At 36.2% G+C, this 23742-nt stretch overlaps 1 protein-coding gene across 1 annotated transcript in view; it reads right to left on the reverse strand.

The window, feature by feature from the left end:
* fn1a (fibronectin 1a) overlaps positions 1 to 23742 on the reverse strand; it is an 82580-nt gene that overhangs the window by 54778 nt on the left and 4060 nt on the right. The window contains exons 3-12 of the mRNA XM_030124729.1: positions 21899 to 22036; positions 21479 to 21610; positions 19122 to 19259; positions 16671 to 16829; positions 14634 to 14831; positions 12957 to 13139; positions 11501 to 11677; positions 5384 to 5539; positions 4051 to 4179; positions 3080 to 3223 (exon numbers count right to left, since the gene is read on the reverse strand). Coding sequence (XP_029980589.1) covers positions 3080 to 3223; positions 4051 to 4179; positions 5384 to 5539; positions 11501 to 11677; positions 12957 to 13139; positions 14634 to 14831; positions 16671 to 16829; positions 19122 to 19259; positions 21479 to 21610; positions 21899 to 22036 — 1554 coding nt within the window. The remainder of the gene's footprint in view (positions 1 to 3079; positions 3224 to 4050; positions 4180 to 5383; positions 5540 to 11500; positions 11678 to 12956; positions 13140 to 14633; positions 14832 to 16670; positions 16830 to 19121; positions 19260 to 21478; positions 21611 to 21898; positions 22037 to 23742) is intronic.

A 23742-nucleotide genomic window follows, 5' to 3' on the forward strand; every position in this document is an offset into this window, starting at 1 on the left:
GTGAAAACCGATAAAAATTCTTCACCTAGCCTTTTCCATTTTTACCTTTTATGGAGTTTTACATTGCCTGCTGCCTGCTGCCTGACTTGGGGTCTGGATCTGCCTCTTGCTGCCCTTAAATCTTAGCATGCTGTATTTTGTAAGCCTAGGCGTGCACACACACATGCACACACAGCGAGTTCACAGCTGGTTGTCATTACAGCCACTTACAGCAGAATAGTGCCCTACATTTTGTATCTCTCGTCAACCTGCTTTTACTCACACAGCAAACAAGTAACAGTTCAAATGTTCCTTTGCGTCAGGTTCGTCCTACCTCGTGTTGTGTTTCCATTAGCACAGCTCTGCTTGGAACTAAGATGGAATAATTAAGAGTGTGCTTGTCCAGTATGGGTGAAATTCATGTGCGTTAGTGTTTTAATGGAAATGAAAGGGAGAAGCTCATGGGAACGTCATTAACATTTGGAGAAAGAAAGGAAAGTTGTGTAAAACAGGAGTTGTTACTAACCTAAAACTGATTTTTTTTTTTTAAAAAAAGCCTGAAAACAATTTTGTAAAAAATAAAATGTTGAAGATTTTGTTGGGTGCTAGCAAGAAAGTAATCACGAGAAAATGGATGACTGACAAACTACCCACATTCGAAGACTGGATAGAGCTTGTTAAAGAAATTTCCCTGATGGAGAAACTCACATTTGCTTTGAGACTAGAACATGACAAATTTGAAGAATGCTATGCCGTCACCACTGTTCTAGCTTATAGACTAATACTACTTAAATGAAAAGATAAAAAAACACCAACATTTAAATCTTGGTTTCTGGGTCTTTTACATCATTTAACATTGGAAAAAAATTGATATTCTATAAGAGGATATGCCAATAAGTTCTGAATCACATAAAAGAGGTCAATCCACCACTTATTCCTGAGGAGTCTTATTAATATGAGTCTGTGACTAATATCTGTGTTCCTATTTATTTATTTATTTATTTATTTATTTAGTTTTGTCAATTATCCTCTTTTTTTATGTTGCAACAGGGTGGGAATGTTCATGGGTTTGAGTATAAAACAAAAGAACAATGACTGTATTATGCTTTTTGGAATGACTCAATATGTAATAAAAACACTTTGAGCAAAAATTTGAAGAATGCTGGAAACCATGAATGGATTTTATGAACACTCAAACTGAACAAATTGTGACACCCACTGTTGTTTAGCTACTATATTACTGTTGTTTGTATCTCTTTTTTGTAAGTAAGGTTTTGTTCTTCAAAAAAAAAGGGGAGGAGGGTCAAGAAGTGAAGACACTGGAGATATACACAGAAAAACAATTGTACAGAGAGATTGTTTTGTTCTTTCCTGGAAAGAAAAGAAATATACAAGAACATTGTAAAATGTTATATGTGCATGTGAAAGTAAAACAGGTAAAATTCTCCAATTATACTTTTTATTTTTTCTTTTGTTTAGACAAGGTACAGTTTTTTCTGAGGAAGACTGGAGTCACAGTCGAAACTGTCAAGCAGGTAACATCTAAAAACTGTACCTTGTCTGAACAAAAGAAAAAAGAAAAGTATAATTACATTAACAGAACACAAAATGAACATCATTAGCCTTATGTAACTTCTCCATTGCAAAATCAAATAAAAATTTGAATTATAAAAAAAAAAGAGCCTGAAATCTTAAATATGTTCCTGAATAAACTGCACACTGATCAGTTTATTCAAAACAGACAAAAAAGACAGATTCTGGCATTTATTGCTATCACGTCATCTACTCAAGTGTTGCTTAAGTCATGCCAAAAAGAGACAAATTCCTGGATGTATAATGTGTTATTCTGACTTTGTTTTCAATAGTAATGGGTGAAAGTGAGATGTTGCTCTCACTATGTATTTTGCAGTTGTGTGTCCCTTTGCATGCATGAGAATTACTTGTTTTACAGGGACATAAATCTGTTTACACACTCCCATATGGGGTCTCTGTAGCCTTTAGGGGATAAAATGCAAGTCTCCATAATGTAAATCTTTATGTTTCGGGGCTAAGACTTAAGGCTTGGGTTTACCAATGTTGTGGCTATGATTACGTTTCGGGTAAGTCTCCAGGAAATTAGTGTTAGTCAGCGCAACGTCCCTTAAAGTGATAGAAACATGACTCTGAATGTGTGTTTGTGTGTGTGTGTGTGTGTGTGTGAGAGGAGTGAATATACACACATGCGCTGTGATTTGTACAGCTGTGGCAACAGCACAGGGGATGTACCACATGCCAGCAAGAACAAAGGCTGAGAGTGGGGGTGTATTTGGAAAAGAAGAAATCACACCCTGTCCCATCTCTGTCTGCTTCACATCAAAGTCACGGGCCTCATTTTCAAGGTGGGTTGAGTAAACATTTTCACTGCAACATTTGGGGAACAATCTGTTAATTTAGCCTATTTAAGCGTCAGTTATCACAGTAGTAAACACAGCTTTACTGACACTTAAACAGCTTTTTTTAGTGTGTTCATTCATGTTCGTTTGTCCTCAAAGGCAGGATGTTCTACTTAAAAACACAGTTACTCGAAAGTGGAAATCCAGTCATTTTATGGAACATTTACTGAGATACCAATGAAATGTCATTGTGGGTAAAATAACAAGACTGAACTGTGTGTTTATGTTCAGTCATTAAAGCTTTTTCTTACTTTCATGAACAAAATCATTGATAAAATCCACCATCTTCCATGTTCCTCCACTCTTGTTTTCTTTTTGTTTAATTATTTATGCCTGATGAGTGTCATACCTTCTAATATTATTGCTTCTATTTGTTTATTTATTCTCAGATTGGGATGCATTACATGGGAATTTGTTGAGTGGGGGAGGGTGGGGTGGGTATTGTATTTATATTATGTGGAAAATCCAAAAGCATGATTTTTTTGTCTTGTATGACTCACTTTGTTTTTTGTTTTTTTTACCTTGATTCCAATAAAAAGAACATTGAAAAAGAAAAATCCACCATGTTCTTATACACTTTAAGATATACATAACTGAGTAGTAAGGACATTGGAGCCATTAAATAAAAGGTATGATGGTTGACATATTGTGATATGCTCAGATCTTACCTGGGTAGGAGTGCTGGGGTTCGCAGCTGAGCTCTCCGATGCCGTTACCGTAACAGTAGCATTTGTACATGATTCCATGGATGACTTTATCCCAAGACTCTCCAATCTGATAGAAAACTCTGGTCTCTGGTTCCTGGCACTGATCTGATGGCAGAGCACAGAAAACCAGTTAATACAACAGAAATATGCTCATGATAGTTATTATTATTAATAACTATCTAACCTAATCTAAACTAATGTAATGTAATCTAACCGAATCTAATCTAATTTTACCTAATCTAATCTAACCTAACCAAACCTAACCTAACCTAACCTAACCTAACCTAATCTAATCTAATCTAATTTAATCTAATATAATCAAACCTAATCTAACCTAATCTAATCTAAATTAACCTAATCTAATTTAACCTAATCTAATCTAATTGAATCTAATCTAACCTAATCTAATCTAATGTAATCTAACTGAATCTAATCTAATTTTACCTAATCTAATCTAACCTAACCAAACCTAACCTAACCTAATTTTACCTAATCTAATCTAATCTAATTTAACCTAATCTAATCTAATTGAATCTATTCTAATCTATAACTATCTAACCTAATCTAAACTAATGTAATGTAATCTAACCGAATCTAATCTAATTTTACCTAATCTAATCTAACCTAACCTAACCTAACCTAATCTAACCTAATCTAATCTAATTTAACCTAATCTAATCTAATTGAATCTATTCTAATCTAATCTCATCTACATTTAATTCTAGTGCCGTGTAGTTGTTGTGACACATAAGTACTAAGAATTATTTCAAAAAAAAAAAAAGGAGGAACACTGTTTTCCAGTTTTCCCTTTGCTGCTTCCTTCACGTTGTATTTCGACAATTAAACGGTTCAAGAATCAACCGGTTTGGACGATTAACACAAACTAAACAGTACAGGTTCCAACATGTTGACCTGGAACTCGGTAAACCCACCGATTGCATCACACTTCCAGCGGCCTCGTCCCTGTCCGAAGCAGGTGCAGTTCATGGTGTAGCCTTCATCGTGCTGTTTGGTGAAGGTCTGGTTCACCTCATAGGTAAGACCATCCACAATACACTGGTCTGCAACACAAAAACAAACAGAAAGACGTAAATAAAATCTGCAGGAGACAACAAAATGCATAGCATTACTTTAAATAGTCATAAGAGGATGTCAGCTTCTTTAGTGGACTTTTAAGACTAAATTTAGGTTTAGTTTTAGATTAAAATTAGGGTAAATCTGTACTAGAACAGAGGGAGGATACAAAATTATTACAAGCACTTTTAGCAGCCGGCAAGAAATCTATTACAAGAAGGTGGTTAAACCCAACTCCACCAACAATAGAAGATTGGTACGAGATCATCTTGCAAATATTTAAAATGGAAAAATTGACTTACTCTATCAGAATCCAGAGGGATACATTTGATCATATTTGGGACAAATGGATCAAGTCTGTATCCTCTAGCCACCCAGAATTTGTATCACTCTTCTAAAAAAGTCCTCTTTTTTATAATCTCCCTGTATCTATTCTTTGTTTTGTGTTTTTCTGCATAAACATGTGTCATGTAATCACGGTATTGCTTTGTATTGTACGGATCACTGTTATTTATTTATTGAGTGGGGACTGCAGATGAAAATTAGCACTGACGCTAACTCTGGCATATTTACATGTTTATACTGAAATGGAATGTATAAACGTGTTCATTAATGTGCACTGTCCTGCCTAAATAAAGATATAGAATAAGAATAAAAATAATTTTTAAAAATTTTTTAAAAATAAATAATAATAATAATAATGTTTAAAGAACCCAGAGGTATTGTAACGCTATGACTGTTTTCAAGTGAGAAATACCAAAACTGTAAGCACCCATTTCAGACGTTTTGTTTGTTTGTTTTTTTTTACACTTTTGTATATCGAAAATAAGAAATACAAAATGGGCTTTAATAGATAACATCTGTATGAATGGTAATGTTGGTGATATTTTGTCACCTTTTTCAATAAAAACGAAACGAAAAAAAAATTTAGGGTAAATCTACAGAAAATGACTGACAGCACAAGTGACTGAAACATGACTGGTGTTTGTAGGTGTGTTCTGTTAATGCAGGTGCAGAATCTCCATAAAGTGCAGGTGTTCAGGCTCGGTTTTAACCCCCGTGCAGGTGAGCGATTATATTACATGACCTTTAACCTTTGTGCTACAAGAATTTGAAAATGAGCCTTTATTTGGCCGCACACAGACAAACACATCTACTTTGTCTCCGTGTTTCTGTCGCTCACACACTCACCTTTCAGCTGGGAGTAGGCGACACAGCTCCACTCCCCTCGTCCATTACCAACGCAGGTACAGCGCATCATGTGACCCAGAACATCGTGGCGTTTGTCCCACTGGTCTCCCACGCGGTACATCACACCTTCACTAGTTGTGCACACTTCTTCATGGGCTAGAATATACAACATACAAGGTAAACTATGTCAGGATGCTTCTTGAACTTTAGACCACACACACACACACACCTAAGTTGTAAGATGAGTGTATAGAAATACAGACATACAGGCATAAAGATAAAAGCAGACATAAACCCGGTCTAATGAAAGTCAGTTTCTACCTTTGGCAATCGCTGATCCTACCCTACAATTATTACACGAGGTTGAGGAGGATAAAACGCACCTGTGTCCGAAGGAAAGGAAAATTTCCTGGATTTAAAGTCAGAAACAGCTGTCCTGTGTCCTTGTGTGTGTTCACCATGTGTTCTCCATTAATTAGGAAGGAGTAGTTTTTAATTAAGACAGATATAAAGCTTGTGTAGGTGGATAGAACAAGCACAAACTCGCCTCTTTGTGGGATGTGGTAATAGTAACAGCACTTATGGTATTACAGGAAATACAACTGAACTAGAAAGGTTTGAGTATATGAAGTCCAACTGTTTTCTGGAGGAAGAAAATAAGAAGTCAGCCTCAAGATTATTTAAAGGAGTGATATTTAGCTTTGTTAAATGGAATTTTGCATTTTCCCACATTTCCCTGTGGTCTCCATAAACTGTAAATGCTCTGCTTGGCTCTGAATTCTTCATTCATTCAACTCCACAGGTCCATCTTCAACCCTATTTCTGAGTAATGACACCAGAAAGGTGGTTTGGAGCACTGGCCCTTTAAATGCACATGAGCCACTTCAGGCCCCGCCCCCTCCAGGTTGTTGGCTGTGCTGATCTGTCCCGTTCAACCAACAACTGAACATTTTAGGTAATAGGCTCCAAGTTTGGACATATTTGTTTGTTTGAATGTATCATTTTTATTCAGTTGTTTTATTTGGTATTGCTATGTTGTTCTTATTTGTTGTTGTTTTTAATTGTACAGCTTTTTATGTATTAAACTATTCTTGTATTTTATTCTTTTATTTAGTCTTTATCTATTCTTCTACATTTTTTTTATTTGTTTATCTAATTTTTACATTTTTATTTTATTTTTACAGTTGTTCTATGTTTTTTAATCTAATCTTGTATTTTACTCTGGGGTTTTTTTTCTGTGCAACACTTTGGTCCACTGTGGTTGTATTAAAGTGCTTTACAAATAAAGTTAGATTGGGTTGGATTGGATATTTTCAGTATGGACTACAACCGCTGCTGCTGACAAGCAGTTATGTCATACTCTGAGAAATGTTTATCGGAAGTCTTGACCTTATATGTGCAAATGTTGTAACGTAACTAGTTATAAAATGTAACAAATTAAGAGGGAATTAAAACAGGTTGTAGAAATCCACTCAATTTTTTCCGGCATGAATACAAAGATAGTTTTGCAGCACCTGGAGGGTTCAAATTCAAACTTTTTGAACTGTCAGGGTCTCCAAATACACAAATAAATGAACCAAAGACAAATGCAAGTGGGTTTAGATAAATATGACCCCTTTAAAAGTGGCACAAACCAACCACTTGCCATGCACATATGAGACTCAGTCCAGAGGATGTCTCATATTCATGTGCACTGAGGTAATACATCTCAGAGTAGTAACTGCTTTGCTTCCAAATGGGCGGAAATATATGAGCAGGAAAATTCAGACTGTATGTCCTCTGGGTCCGTTTGAATTTGCAAACAAAGATGGCACTGTAAAGAGGGTGGGACAGCGGACTAAACTGACATACATGCATGTTCTGAATGCATCTGGTTAATTCACCGCAAAGACGAGATACATGGCAAACTTGCTGTGTTGGAGAGCTGCCAGGGCTTTTCTGTGCCAAGCACAATCTGTTCTAGTGCCAGACCATCTGGTTCCTTCAAGTAAAGATCCTTGAACTCAAGGATTGTGCATCAAGACAGGTCTGGGACGGGACTACAAAGACTGGAGGTGTTAAGAACATGATATTTAGCTTTTTTAAATGGAATTCACTTTCCCACATTTCCCTGTGGTCTACATAAACTGTAAATGCTATGTTTGGTTCTGCATTCTTCATTAATTCAACTCCACAGGTCCATCTTCAACCTTATTTCTGACTAATTACACAAGACAGGTTGTTTGGAGCGCTGGCCCTTTAAATGCACATGAGCCACTTCAGGCCCCGCCCCCTCCAGGTTGTCGGCTGTGCTGCTCTGTCCCGTTCAACCAACAACTGAACATTTTAGGTAATAGGCTCCAAGTTTGGACATATTTTCAGTGTGGACTACAACTGCTGCTGCTGATAAACAATTATGTCCCACTGGAGAAATGTTCGTTGAAGTCTGGACCTTATATGTGCAAATGTTGTGACGTAACTAGTTATAAACCTAACAAATTAAGCAGGAATTTGAACGGGTTGTAGAAATCTACTGGATTTTTGCCCAAATGAATATAAAGATAGTTTTGCAGCACCTGGAGGGTTCAAATTTAAACTGTATGAACTAATAGGGTCCAAATACACAAATAAATGAACCACAGACTAAGAAAAGTGGGTTTAGATAAATATGAGTCCTTTAAGTCAGTACCTGGCCAGTCACTTAAGACAACATTTGCCAAAGCTCGGTCTGGCTTATCTTTATAGAGTGATTTCCTGACTGCTTTACATGTTTTATTTTTAACTTTCTCTTCAACTTAAGGAATCACTAATGTTTAAAATTATGCAGCACATGCTTTTGTGATTCAAAGGTATAACAAACAAAGATTTAGTTGAATAAAATTGAGACAAATCTTCATTGTGCTGGTAATATGTTCACTTTTTTCCACACAGCTGCAAAAAGCATCACAGTGCAACATTATGTGCAAAACAGATGTGATTCCAGCTCCAGAATAACTGTTCCCATTAGTTACTGTACAGAGCTTCACATCGGCCTGGTATGGATTGTGTTTACTGGTTCCAACCACTCGGTCTGGGACTTTTTACATATTTAAATCAGTGTTTTCCAGGCATGAAGATTCTTTGATCTGAGGTGATCAGATGTGAAAAACTTTATCCGTTCCAGTTAAGTGGAGTTTATATAAGGTCTGAATGCCAATCTACAATCAGTTGTGATCCATTTCTCTTTAAACCACACAGTATATTCATGGGGTAAAAAAAAAATAAAACACTGGAATAATCACTCAAAATGTGGAGAATGGTGATTCAATGAGCAACTTCTACTATCCTAAGTGTTATTCTGTTATTAAGGTTTAACTATCATTGTAAATTGATTTGAAAAACAGCTTTCCACTCAATTGCCACTGATTAAGAGGAAGAAGCTCCAGACTTTAACACATTCCAGTCATTAACATACTAAGTAGTTTGTTTGTTTTGACAGTCTTATGGGGATAATTAAAGACTCCCTGGTGCAAAACCTGACTGTTAGCTAGTTTACAAAGAGGGCAGGAAGACACTGGTGCGTTGAATTTGCTTTTTATGGTTTAAAGAATCAGTATTTTTTTTTTTTTTTCAGTATTTTACATTATTTACTAAATGCTGCTAACAATTGTGACCTGAGTACAATGTTTACACGTTTCTGTGTGTTTTATATGCCAAAATGACAAATAAATTTCAATCTTGAATCATAAAACCAGCAGGATTATTATTAAATATCTACAAAAAAGACAGTGCAACCTTATGACGTGTGAAAAAAATGTAAATATTTGATTCTTTGAAGAGGACGTATGATTTGTGTGAGACTACCATTATAGAAAATGACAACACAAGAAATACTGTTATTAATAGACTAACCCATAAAGACCCAGTGCTGCTTTTGTGGCACTTCGAAAATTATTTTTCTTCTATATTTGACTTTTCTTGAGTGATTTATCAAGATGTATTTCAGTGATATCCTCTGTTTTTTGCGTTTTTTCGATGTAAATCATGTATTTTTTTTTATATTTAATTCAGTGATCATGTATATGTTCATAAAAGCTCTGAGTAAGGTTGAGACTTAGTATAGCAAAACCAGAGAAAACTGAAGAAAAAGTGACTTTTTCAGCCAAGGTATCAATGACTGAATGCAAAAACAAGTGTGTCCATCCACTGTCAATGATCCAACTGCATGGGTTTTACAGGTGAATCAATGTTGTAGAAGATGATGGTGTTTCCACGGTAACTACGTCTAAACGTCCAAATGGGTCATATCTGATGACCATAAAAAGATGACAAACTGTATTTTACACCAATTATTGACATGGATTGATTGGATTAATGGATCAACTAGTATTAAACAGTTTAGATCACAGGATGGTTTTGGTCGATGATGGACGTTTGGGTCTTTATGGGTTAAAAAAAAACCTGATTATGTGGGTTTTCAAACACTGACACACATTAGCTCTGTTCTTCATTTGATAGCAGGTTAGCGCCATCATTACTGTTTCATTATTGCATCATAGACAGCATCACTGACCCCTGATGTTTCACTCACTTTCACTTCTTTTGCTGCCCACTGAGGCCTGATTGACACATATGTGGCACAACATGCTTTTACAAGGCAACAATGACTTCAATGTGAATTTGGCTCTGCTATAAATAAAGGTGTAAGAACTGTAAATGAGATTGAGTCTTTGCAACCAGCCCTGACTCTTATTTAACATCACTCTGATAATTACTTTTATGCAAAATAAATACAGTTATCCATGCAGGCTTTTAATTGTCAAAGCCTGGGGTTTATTCCAAAGGCCATGTTAGGTCCAGGAGGCAGACGAGGACGAGAAACTAAGAGGGAAATGCAATTATCCATGGGAATTATCTTATTTACCCCCAATGGAGAGTTAACCAGTAAGATAATCCACAGTTCTCCATGATGTTTAACCCTTGTGTGGTGTTCACATTTTTGTTACTCAGCCAGTGTTCATGGGTGTGGTGGACCAACTGCATTTATGGGTTTTTAATTCAACATAATCAAACAATTTTATGTTAAAGTACTCAACAGATGTTTACTTCATCCCAATTATAAGCAACATAAAAAGCATATATGTTTAATATTTGCCTTTGCTAGATCACATTTATGAATTAAAATGCTCCTCGTTTTTAGTTGTTGTTTTTTTTTTTTTTTTAATAAAATGTAATATAATCAAGATTACTGAAAGAGTATTTATTTGCAAAACAATGCGCAGTGTCTGCCAATGTTTAGTTGATTGACATTACATTGATATATAACTGTGAAATATATCTGATCATTTACAAAGCATGATTAAAAATACTTTTTGGGAGGTACTGTTAATTGTACTAGGTCCTGTATAACATGTACGTTGTTTTTGTTTTGTAATTGTGATGAAGGGTTTTTAGTTGTTGTTTGTGTTGTTTTGTGTGTGGGTGTTTTTGGTAATTTGTGTACTCCAGGAAGAATAGCGATAGCCTGAGCCAAAGCTAATGGAGATTCAAATAAATGAAAAAAATATATGAGGGGAAAAAATTCATTAAAAAATTATTACTCATCATTTTTCGTTTAATAAAAAATTTAAACAGGTCCCACAGACTCAAACACCATACCTCTTCAGATCATTATTCGAAAACTGACCGCCTGTTCCACCTCATCCACCCTCATCTACCTTATCTCATGTGTTTTGTTTTTCTGTATCTGTCTCTACATTTCTGCATGAGTATTTGTTCTTTGTTTGCCCTTTAGTATTAACTCCGTATCTGTTTACCTGTTTGCTGTGCGTTTGTCTCTTGGCTGTTTATTGTAAAGCATTTTTGAATGCTTAGAAAAGCGCGATATAAAACCGATGTATTATTATTATTATAATTATAATTATTATTATTATTATTATTATTATTATTATTATTATTATTATTATTATCATTATTAAGGGTTAAAGAAACTACTCAGTGACAACCTGCCAGTGGTGATGTTGGTTGGTTGTTTATTCCTTTCAGATGTGTAACTATGAAACTGACCCTACTCTGCACAATATAAAATATGTGGAGGTTTATGTTTTTATTCTGCAGTGAAAATGGAACTTTTGCTAAAATAAATGATGTGACACTTACCAGCCATGGGGCAGAAGCCAAAGCGTTGTTCTGTATCGTAGTCTGTTGTCGTGCCACACCACTTCATGCCATCTCTGCGTCCGTCTGCGGTACAGTCCGTGTAGTTTCGGCCATTGTAGAGGAAAGGGAACTGGCACAAAGCACTGTTAGAATTACCTCCTCGAGTTGTTACAATTGCTGTTAGGGCCAAAAAGCAAGAAAGGCATATTAATTGGTGCTAAAAAGTCACGTAGTGTCCAAAACAGACTTATTTTTGTGGTGCAGTTGCTTTTTGATAGATACCAATGATGTTTCAAATACAGTATAGCTTACATTAATATATAGTATGGTTAACTGGTTTTCGTCATCTCTTTTTTAAATGAATTTATCATATTAATCTTGAACTTCAACAGCAACTTTTAATAACTACATTTTGAACTTTAGCTACAGTGTATTAGCGAATACAGCTAGCATGATGTTAGCATAAACAGATAACAACCAGTTAATCTTGAAGAAAATTGCCTCCACTCTTAAACACTACAACACTGCAAAACCTCTTCAACATTTGTACAAATAGATATACAATTTATGCCACTGTCTCCAGTTTTGATATAACAATGATAATCCTGACTTTTAGCGATATTAGCATCATGCTACAGATAATCAGACAAAAAATTAACTTATTTTTACTCATTGCAGCTAATAAAATTGGCTAGCAAATGTATTTCTTATAAAGTATTCCAGCATATAAACACAAGCATTTTGTTAAACAATTTATGGCATTATGTCTTTTTTTATCACTGTAATCTTAAACATTGTTAGCTATGTTAGCTAACACTATGCTAGAAATAACCAGTCAACTTGCTAGCTAGCCTATTAGCTCATTTAGTCAGTTGTAGCTTGACTAGTTTGAGTAAATGAGCTAGCACTTTTTGTAGTTTTCATTTCATATACCCAATTTGTATACAATCATTTTAATACCTTTTATAAATGTAGCCTATGTATTTTTTTAAATTTTTTGATACGACTATGATAGTCCTGAACTTTGTTAGCTTTGTTAGCTAACACTGTAGCTAGCTGACCAAATTCTCCTGCTTTATTTCTAGTTAGATGTACAATTTCTCATGTATTCCTGGTCAACTGCTCTAAAATGTACACTCAAGCCAAGGTTTTCTGTATGAATATATGCTTTATGTGCACCCCCTAAGCTGTTTTCTGCTCCTCTTGAGTCAATTTCATGAAAAATCAATATGGAGGGTGGATTTTCTAGATGGTTTTCCACATTTTTGTATGTATAAATGAATACAAATGGTGCTAAATTCTATATTTTTATTGAAATATAAACTATTCTTGCAGCAGGATCTTTACAATTATGTACCAAAGTCTTCCACAAACTTAGAGGAACCACTCAAATACAAAACGCTACAATTACAACATAAAAAAAGCCAAATGCCAATGCTATAAACAGCGCACTCACCGTTCTTTTCTGTACAGAAGGAGTATTTCTGCTCTGTCTCAAAGTCAGAGGAGATGGAACACCAGAGCTGTCCGTCATTACGACCGTCTGAGGTGCAGGAATGGTATGTCTTCCCCTTGTAGACAAAAGGAAACACACAGGGCTGTCCTCCAGAGTTACCGCCGTAAACAGGAGCTGGTCCATCTGAGACACAAACACAGTAAATATCACTCAGAATCACAGTCAGACAGAAAATGGTGATGCACTAAGTCAGGGATGTCAAACTCATTTTAGTTCAGTTCCACATTCAGCTTCATTTGATCTGCAGTGGGCCGAACCAGTAAAACAATAACATAATAATATATAAATAATGTCAACTCCAAACTTTTCTCTATATTTTACAGTGAAAAAAGTAAAATTAAACAATGAAAATGTTTACATCTACAAACTGTCCTTTCAAACAATGTGAATAACATGAACAAAAACTGAAAGAATAAGTGTAATTTTAACAATATTCTGCCTCAGTTTATCATTTCCACATGTTCATTATAACATACAGATAACAGTGGATCTACAAACACACAAAACATTTAGTATCAAGCAGAATGTTGTTAAGATTGCACTTACTTTTCTTAAGACCTTTCAGGTTCTTCACATTTGTTCAGATTATTCACATTTTTTGTGAAATTATACTTTGTTTCAGTGTAAATACGTGAAAATATTTACATTTACAAAGAGAAAAATGTGGAGTTATGAGTATTTATAGATTTTTTTTTTTTTTAATTTATCTTTTTATGAGCAATGTAACAGTACATACAAAGGAGCAGAATTACAGTGCATTCATTATACATTGCCTTTTATATCATTTCCCCCCATGCCCAATCCAACCCCAAGGCCCTCCGAGAAGGGGCAACAGCAGAAACAAAAACATCATAACAGTCTCTGAGCAGTAAAAAATCAAATAAGTACAAGCAGTATCAAATCTGTGATGTACAAGAATATTAATTGAGCTAATGGAAAAAGAAGAAAATAAAAATAAAATAAATATAAAATTAAAAAAAAAAAAAACATTAAGTCATAGCTTGTAGATACCTGTGTTTACTTTTAAATATTAGACATTACCTAGATGTATCAAATATGACAATAATTGGTAGACAGAACAAATTACGACAAAAAACAACAACACCTAAACAATAATAAAATAGAGCAGGGTGGAGGTGTGAGAGATCAATCTGACGGCAGCATTCATAAAGATTGAAAGTAATCTAAAAAAGATTGCCATTTATTAAAGAATTTAGTTGAGGAGCCTTGTGGTGAGAGTCGAATCTTTTCTAATTTAAGAAAAAACATAACATCTTTAAGCCAAAATGAAATAGACGAGGGTGTAGGAGACTTCCACAAAAGTAAGATACGTCATCTTGCAAGGAGGGATGTAAAAGCTATTATTTATAGATTATTATGATAGTATTTTACTGGTCTGACCCACTGGAGATTGAATTGGTCTGAATGTGGAACCTGAACTAAAATGATTTTTAATTTCCTAATATCTATTTTTGCATTTCACAAATTCATCCCAAGGGCCGGACTGGACCCTTTGGTGGGCCGGATTTGGCCCCCGGGCCGTATGTTTGACACCTGTGGTCTAAGTTGATCAAATGGACGCTGTTTTATGTGCAGTAGTAAAAACACATGTCCTACCCCAGCTTTGGCAGCTCACTCCGTTGCCGAGGCAGGTGCAGAGCATCTGATTGGTTCCCATCTTCTTAATCCAGCGCTGGCCGATGAAATACGACAGTCCTGAATCGCTGCGACAGGGTCCTTCCTGGGTCAGATCGGGGACGGTGGCAGGTTGGTAGACGGCCGGCTGGATGTTAGTGATGACACGAGAACCAGTGCCTGAAATTAAAGAAATCAGGTTAAAACAAAGAAAGGTCAAAAAGGTCAATCCATAAAAATTGTAGAACGTCTTGGATCACATATATAACTTTAGCAAACCTGACTTTGACTGAACACAGAACTGAAGACAGGTACTAACTCTCTTCCCTCAAGGTTTTTTTTTTACATTTTGTTTATTTCTTTTTCTTTTTCTGTGCTACTCTTGGGTTCATGGTTGCCTTTTGTGCTTGAATATCCAAATACTAAATGTACATGTGCACTATTAGGCTCTTTTTTTTCTTTTTCTTTCTTTGTATAATGGTATTATGATTATGAATGCTACTTTGTGTGTGTATACATATAAATGTATTTATGCATTTTTTTGTCTTATTTCCTAGAAGTGTGGTTGGCTCTGTGTACAGGCTTGTTAATATCATTATTATTATCCATTTTTTACATACTTATTTAATTTACTTATATTACCTTTTTTTCCTTTCTTCCTTTCAGTGAGCATTATTGATACCCTTTTTTTTCTCAAAGAAAAAAGAACAGTGTACTTTGTATTATTGATGTCCTGTATAATATTCAAATAAAAAAAAAGGTCACTCCATGTGAAAATACAGGAGGCCTCATAATGATCATCTCCAATTTACATCAATCCAAGTAAACATCAAACTAACCTAATGTCTTCATTAGTAGTCTGTAGAAACTGTAGAACATACAAGCTAAAATTTCAGCTATAAAATAGAAATATTAGTTCTCTAATACAGATTTTGTTGCATCATTAGGGCTGTTTCTCTATATTTTACATTTCGTAGCATAGAAATATGTATATAGAAACAAATATGGCACAGTTGACACCCTAATTAATATAGTGTGGTTGAAGATTAATGTATTAATATTCTGTGCATATATTAATACAGGGCATGAAGCTTTAGACATTGTCGTACATGAGCAATACATTTGAAATATAGATGTGAACATTTTTTTGTAATTCTTTAAGAAAAATATTCAGTCACCACAACATTACTATAACATTAGAAGTTAATACTCAAACTTGAAAGATCACATATCCTTCATGACGGAGATACATCAGGACAAAATTGCTCTGAAACAGTTTTCATCAAACTACAAATTTGGCTAATATGCAACTGTGGATGTTCCTTTAGAGACGTTAAAGAAATGTTGTACCTTACAACATTTACTGAAACATTCATGGTTTATCATGAATAGTTCAGAGATAATGACCTATTGAACTTAGGATCATTTGCTAATTTTTTTCTTTTTTTTTCCAGTAAAATCAGCATTATGCACTATTTTTAAAGCACCAATAACTCAAGAACTAACAGACATTAGGCTGAAGCTTTCTATGGTATTTACAAGGACTAATAACACTATTTTCTGAAACTATTAAGCAAATTAGAGCTGGTCAGTGTGTAATACTGAGGTGAATTTACCCAAAAGCAACAGCAACATAACATGAAGGTACAATCACAAGCACAAACATCTATCAAACCCAAAGACTAGAATAAACCATAGCTTTGATTTGTGCTGATTGTCCTCTTTCAAAAGTGTCTTTTTCCCGTCTCACACCCCATAATCACTCCAAACCACTTCAAATACATTTCTCCCAATGAGCTTCTCAGGCTCCATCTCTCTTCCTTCCTTTCGTCTCTCGTGTCATTTCTGTCTCTTTCTCATGAGGTCATGATCACGAGTTAAAAGACGTGTCTCTTCTCACTTCAACACTTGGACACTTGGCACTTTACAATCTTTCCCTCCTCACAACATCTGTCTCTGGTATATGTTCTTGTCTCCACGCCCAGGGGGTTGAGGAGACAGGGCTTCGTCAGTTCTCACCCAGGCCGGTGGTGTGAAGTGAGGCATGTCGTTCACACTTCCACTCCCCCCGGCCGTTGCCTGTGCACAGACACTGCAGCAGGTTGCCCCGGGAATCCGTCTTGGTCCAGGTATCTCCAATGCGGTAGGAGGACAGGGTATCCTGGTCGTTACAGCGATCTAAACAGGAAGGAATAGAAGTAGAAACCCATTACAGAGAGGACGCAAAGAACGGAAACATACTGAAACTTTTATCCTGAAGTGGAGAACGCCTGAGTCTGTGGGGGTTTCTACTCCTGGCCACCAGCTGTTTACCATGTTTGTGCTTTCCGACTTTGTTAATGTCTGATAATTTACTGATCATGACCTAAGGCCACCATGAAGTCTTACATGCGTCAACAGAGAATGCCATTTATTTACATGTGTTGCATGAGGCAGTATCATCAAGTACCAATGACTCTAATTGGAAACACAACTGGTAAACATTTCCTCCACAGTCTGTTAAAATCCTCAGACAAATAACAGTGACTTTGCATTGAGAAGTCTGAGCAAAGCAAGACCGAAAGTCAATGGTGTTGCAAGTGAGATATAAAGCAACAAGCAAGCCAAGGGTTCTAGATCGGTTTACTCTGATCCAGTTCATTCCTAGGGCTGTGTATTGGCAAGAATCTGGCGATACAATACAAATCACAATACCAGGATCACAATATGATATATCATGGTATATCATGATACTGTTAAAAAGTCAATTTTTTTTGTTTGTTTCCTTGATTATTTCCTTGAAGAATGCAATTACACCAGAAATATGCACAAATACTAAACACATTTTTGTTTGATCAGAACAGGATCTAATGCTATATCACTGTGTTAAACCTTAAAGTTCTGTTTTACAGACATTACAGTTTAAGATCCTGTTCAAATGTTCACATTCTATAAGTTCAGAACTAACATCAGAACAGTATTTTTGTGAAATCCCAACAAGGAACTAACATTATTTAATAAAAGAGTGTTAAGTAATAATAAATAAAATATAAACAAAAAACAAAAACAAAAAAAATCCCAGAAATGAACCTCCACCATATCTGCATTTGAATACACACCTAAAAATATTGTTACAGTACTTTTTAATATCAGTACAGTATTGTGAAGTAAAGTATCGCGATATATTGCAGAACCAATATTTTCTTACACCCATACTCATTCCTTTACTTTCTTGGTAAATTCCACTGTCATTTTCAGTTGAATAACCTCTCAGCTGTCATGTCTGTTTCTGCACATGAAGTCTGAAACCATGGCAATGTGGCCCTATTGTTTGTCTGTTGCTAGGTAACCCATTTCAATGATGATTCTACGATTCTGGGCATAGCAATGTGACTGCAAGGCTACTGTATTCCACAATTACTAATATCTCCCAAAATACTGATCCTATCAACTTGCCGTTTTTGCTAGTCTCTGCCTTGACTAAATATACATTAGTATGACAAATTGCAGCAGTCAGCTCAGTACGGATTTAATGTGATGCCTTAGACACACACACAGACAGGGTCCACTTCCTTTTTATAATATCGATTGGCCTCTTGCCTTTCTACATTTGTACATTAATTGTGAAGAGAAATTCTGATATTTATTCTCTCCGTATAATCAATCACATCAATAAATCAAATTTTATTTATATAGCGCCAAATCAACAAAAGTTATCTCATGACACTTTACATATCGAGCCAGTCAAAACCAGACTCTATAAATGATCATGTGTTGCTTTCTGTTCCATTCGTCTGTGCAGAACTGGGTCAAAGGGCTTTTGTTTACTCTGCACCTTATGATGGAATCAGCTGCACAAAGACTGGAAGCTAACAGAGTTAATTTCTTTGAGCACTTTTAAGTCCAGAGTTCTAGAGGCCAATTCCATAACTTGCATTTGTTTTTCTTCATGTGCTTCTAAATGTTATTTTTACTAAGTTTTTATTGTTAAATGTTTCTGTCATATGTGTTTTAACTGTGTAATCCTGTAGCTGTGTTGTATTTGCTGCTGCCTATCGTGACCAGGACTCCCTTGTAAAGGAGGTTCTTAATCTCAATGGGATTTTTCCAATTTTTGGGGGGGTTTTTTATACTGTATTTTTGACAGATTTTCCATTTTTTTTAACAAACAGCTAATAAAACGAAAATGCAAAGACATAAGAAGAGCGTCAACAAGCACAGACAGCGCAGTATCAAAACTTAAAGTACAACGGTAACGAAATGGGTCAACAAGTCGCAATTTTATCCCATCATGATAAGAAGGGTTGAGGTAGCTTAGGTATGGTCCTGTTTCAGCCCATGTCAGATCATTCAAATATATTCTCATGTGGGATTTTTCCTGCTTAAATAAAAAACAAAAAAAATCAGTAGAATAAATTTAAAATATATTGGTGAGCATGTTGTGGAGCTGAAAAGTCGACCAAAAGGAAGAGCAAACATTGTGTTACGTACTTCTGGAGGTACATGTGATGCGTCCACTTCCCTCTCCCAGACAGGTACAGTCCACCACCATCCAGCCCTGGTACGGCTTCTCCCAGGTCTCCCCGACAACGTAGGATGTTCCCGCCGAGTTGTCATAGCAACGCTCAGCTGTAAAAAACAGACCGTTACTGTCATAAGATCATTTGTTTTCCATTACAGAGAGTCAAAGTCCCGCCCCTTCCAGTCCCATGGGATATAACTACAGAAAAAACATAAACCCACATTTACACATCTGACATTTGTCAAATAAAGAGATAGTTTTACAAGCAAGAAAGTCATAGTTTGAAGTAAAGACAGTAAAGAAACATCTAGTTTTGTGTTAAACAGCTGAATGGACTGCATCTCTTGTCACTAAAATGGCTGCAGCCTTGAAACATTTTAAATCTATTGTCAAGAGCAAGATGAAAAATAATAAAGAGGCAAAAATCCCAACAGTCTGGTCATGATGAAGCTGCAGAGACATCTTCAATGATCGTAGACAGAAACATGATGATGCCCATGACTTTCTGGTGTACTGGGGCACTACTAGCAATTATGGGCCCCATGAAAGGTGAACGTTGTGGGCCCTTCATAAACTTCAGTATCTTGTCTATGTGTTGGAGGGGGGCAGCAGTTATATATGTGGGGGTGTAGTCCATAACTAACGCTAGTGTGAAGCAAAAGTGAAAGTTAACATGCATTCAACATCCAACTCCCAGCTTCTATTCCTCTACTCTACAGCGGATCTTACATGAAATTTTCACAACTTCTAACCTGTATCTACTGGACCCCCTCCACTGCTCTGTGGGTCCCCCAGAAATGCTGGGCCCCATGAATTTGTCACGTTTACCCCCCGTTATGGTGCCACAGCTGGTATATAGTCTTTATATTTCCATATTTTTGGTCTGATACTTCAACAGTTTTACTACAAACTTCCTTGACATGTAAAATTATCTGTTAAACAGATAAACATCATATGTGTAAATGATGCATACATTCAAACGGGATCAAAAACATACTTAACTGTCATCACTGACTAATACACTTTAAAATAAGGTCCCATTGGATACAACTGGAAGAGATGGGACTTCAGTTCTCTAAATCCTCCACATACTTGTTGCTAATAAGCTAATATCTATTGCCCAAATCAATCAAGACCATTTCTTGAAGGTCTTGATGGTATTTATATCTCCAAAATTGAGTTTTGGGGAACGCCACTGTCAGATATCCTTGGTGTTTTGGCAGTAACTAGGATAGATTTGGTTGGATTTCTTCTCCTTGATAACCAACATAATGGACCCCTAGTGGAACAACCCTATGGATTTCAGCTTCTATGAGTATTATAAGTCATCCACATGAGGGCACTACAGTTGAAAATCAGTTTTTCGGACATAAATCAAGCAATAATAGGCCGATTGAGATAAAATTTGGTTCCTATTGATCGTCTTCCGAATGTCCATGTTCTGTCTACCCAGGGGCACCACTACCATTTGTGGGCCCCATGAAAGCATAAACATTGTGGACCCTTCCTAAATTCAGTATCTTCTCAATCTTTCGGACCGGGGTCACTTACACTAGCGTTAAACAAAACCGAAACTTAACATGCTTTCAGCGTTCCACTCCCAACTTCTATGCCTCTGTTATACAGCGGACCTTACACAATTTTCACAACTTCTTACCTGTGTCCACTGGACCCCCTCCACTGCTCTATGGGCCCCCCACAAATCCTGGGCCCCATGAATTTGTCATGTTTAACCCCCTTTATCGACACCCCAGTGTCTACCATCCAGAGTTCACACGGGGTCATTTTCATTCATTAGGTGGAGTTTTGTGGGAAAAATTGGTGCTCTGACCATTATTCTGCCACTGTCAGGTCCATGTAGCTCAAACTGAGTTCATATCGATTGTCTAACAATTATCATGGATAGATTTATATATAGCAGAGGATTGGGAGGATTTTGGGGATATACTCTTGCTGTTGGCCCCTGACAGTGTAAACCTCATTTTACTTGGTCTTGAACAGAGTATTGCAGTTGGAGACCAGTCAACACCAAAGCTGCAGGGATGTCATGTGATCCTTGAAAACATAAATATTTGGTCAACTCTTAACCATAAATATTAGTCATATCAGACATGAATTCTGTAATGTTGGAAAAAAAAACCTTCCTTATCATGATGCTCTTCAAATGTGACTCAGATCTTGGTCTCGCCATGGTTTTGGTCTCGGTAGGTTTGTAAAACATGACCTTGCAGTTTTCTATCGCCTCAGGACACATATTAATCACCCACAATCAGACAAAGTCCTGAACCCAGTCATCTGTGAGTCAGTGACTGTCTGAGTGACTCACCCACAGGTTTGCAGGTCCACTCTCCTTTGCCGTTACCCAGACAGACACACTCCAACATGTATCCCCCCGTCTCATGGGGTCTCCTCCAGGTGTCACCGATCTTGTACGAAGCCCCGCCCTCATGACAGCGATCTGGGTGGAGAGGAAAGAGGCACTGTTTGTGTTTGCACGGAAACGGCAGCGAAGGAAGAAAAGCAGAGTTTCAGACGGTTCTCCCATTATCTAACCCACACAGCTAAACGCTAACATCTGCACGGCACCGGTGGGTAATCAGCTGTGGAGAATATGGAGATTAACGGCTTTATTAGTGTGAGTCTGGAACTGGGATGGAGGCTGGAACACGTGAGCTCAGATGTGTGGTCTGAAGCTGGAATACTTAGCAACAGTCACCAAAAAAACAAACAAAAAAAACGCTCTTACTGGCTATCGTGCAGCTGATTTTGCCCCTCCCAGATCCGATGCAGGTACAGTCCCAGATCATCCCATCCTTGGGCCTCTCGTAGGTTTCTCCGACGGTGTAGGACCTCTGGTTGATCTTATCGAAGCACCGTTCTTCTTCTGGAGGGAAATCACAAGTGTGTTTAACCCTTTTATGCATGAAAGTTATAATGTTCAAAGATTTTTTTTTTTGCTATTGTCAATTCACTAGATGCACAGGACAAACAGAGGACTGAGAATTAAATATCATGCAATTATAAAAAACAGGTAAAAATAGAATATGAATAAATAAGTGGCATAAAAGACTATAGCCTATACAAGGTTCTACAAGTTAAATTTACGACTTTTTAAGACCTTTTTAAGACGACTTAGAATAGAATTTTCATGTCTATTTCAAGTCCATCCTGGCAAAAATTTGTGACTCCTAGAATTTAGGAAAATGTATTTATTTACTCTAGTGCCTTAATTCCCACCATTTCAAGTCATTTCACACTGGGGGCTGCAAAGTTAGAGATAATTGGTTCCAAATTTCGATATAAATTGTCGGGTGGAACCAAGCCGTCGAACGTTACAGTCTTTGCAGTTTGGACATTGAACAGATACATTTAAACACAACACAGTGAACAAATTTTTGGCAGTGTAACTTAAGACCTACCATCTCAAATGTAATACCTTTTAAAGTCTTTTTAAGGGATTAAATGCAGATTTGTAAATTCAAGACTTTTAAGATTTTTTAAGACCCCACGGGAACCCTGTATCTATAACTATAGACTATGATAAAATACACAAGATATAAATCAAACAATGTAAATATGTAAATAATATTTACGTCTAATTTTATATTTATATAAATATTTATATAAATACCAAGTTTCTTATTTTTCTCTTTATATATTAATTTTTCATTCATTTGTCGTTTTTTTGTACCTGTCATTTTCTCTGCATTTGTGTTTTTGCTGCCATTAACTGTGAAATTTCCCCACGGTGGAATAAATAAAGTCTTATCTTATCTTATCTTATCTTATCTTAAACCTATTTACATTAGGTTATGGGGTGAGGAGGTGCATAATGAAATAAAACAGCAGCAGATATGAGTCTAAGGCTACGTTCACACAGCAGGTCTTAATGCACAATTTCGGATTTTTTGGTGAAATCTGATTTTTTTGTGTGCTGGTTCATATTCCACATTAAATGCGACTTCTATTAGTTTTTAATTTTGAATTGAATGTGACCCTAAAGTGACCCACATGCACAAAAGAGGTCCTGATGTACTACATGACCATGCAGACACGCACTGTGTTTACGGGAGTAAATATGTTTTTCCCGCCGCTCCTCCTCCTGGGATGCAGCATTGTGACCTTTGTCGCATTTCAATGACGTAAAGGTCGGATAAATGCGACCTGGCTGTTCAGACCGAAGTCGCATTGCAAAATATTAGATACGTATCGGATTCAGGACCACATATGAAAGTGGTCTGGGTCGGATTAGTGCTGTTCAAACTGTCTTTAACAGATTAAATACAGGCCACATATGGGCAAAAAAATCTGATTTGGGCCACATTTAGCTGCACTCTGAACGGAGCCTAACTGGATTATTTTAGTGAGATTGTTTGTAACAGCTTTAATCATAAATATATTTTTTAGTAGGGGTGTGAGAAAATATCGGTTCTGCAATATATCGTGGTATTTCATTTCACAATACTGTATCAATATTAAAAAGTACAGTATCAATATTTTTAGGTATTTAATTAAATACAGATATTGTGAGGTTCATTTTAGTTTTTTTGTTTTTCTTTTTTGTTTATATTTTATTTATTATTATTTAAC

Source organism: Sphaeramia orbicularis, chromosome 21, assembly GCF_902148855.1.
Source record: "Sphaeramia orbicularis chromosome 21, fSphaOr1.1, whole genome shotgun sequence".
Classification (NCBI taxonomy): Eukaryota; Metazoa; Chordata; class Actinopteri; order Kurtiformes; family Apogonidae; genus Sphaeramia; species Sphaeramia orbicularis.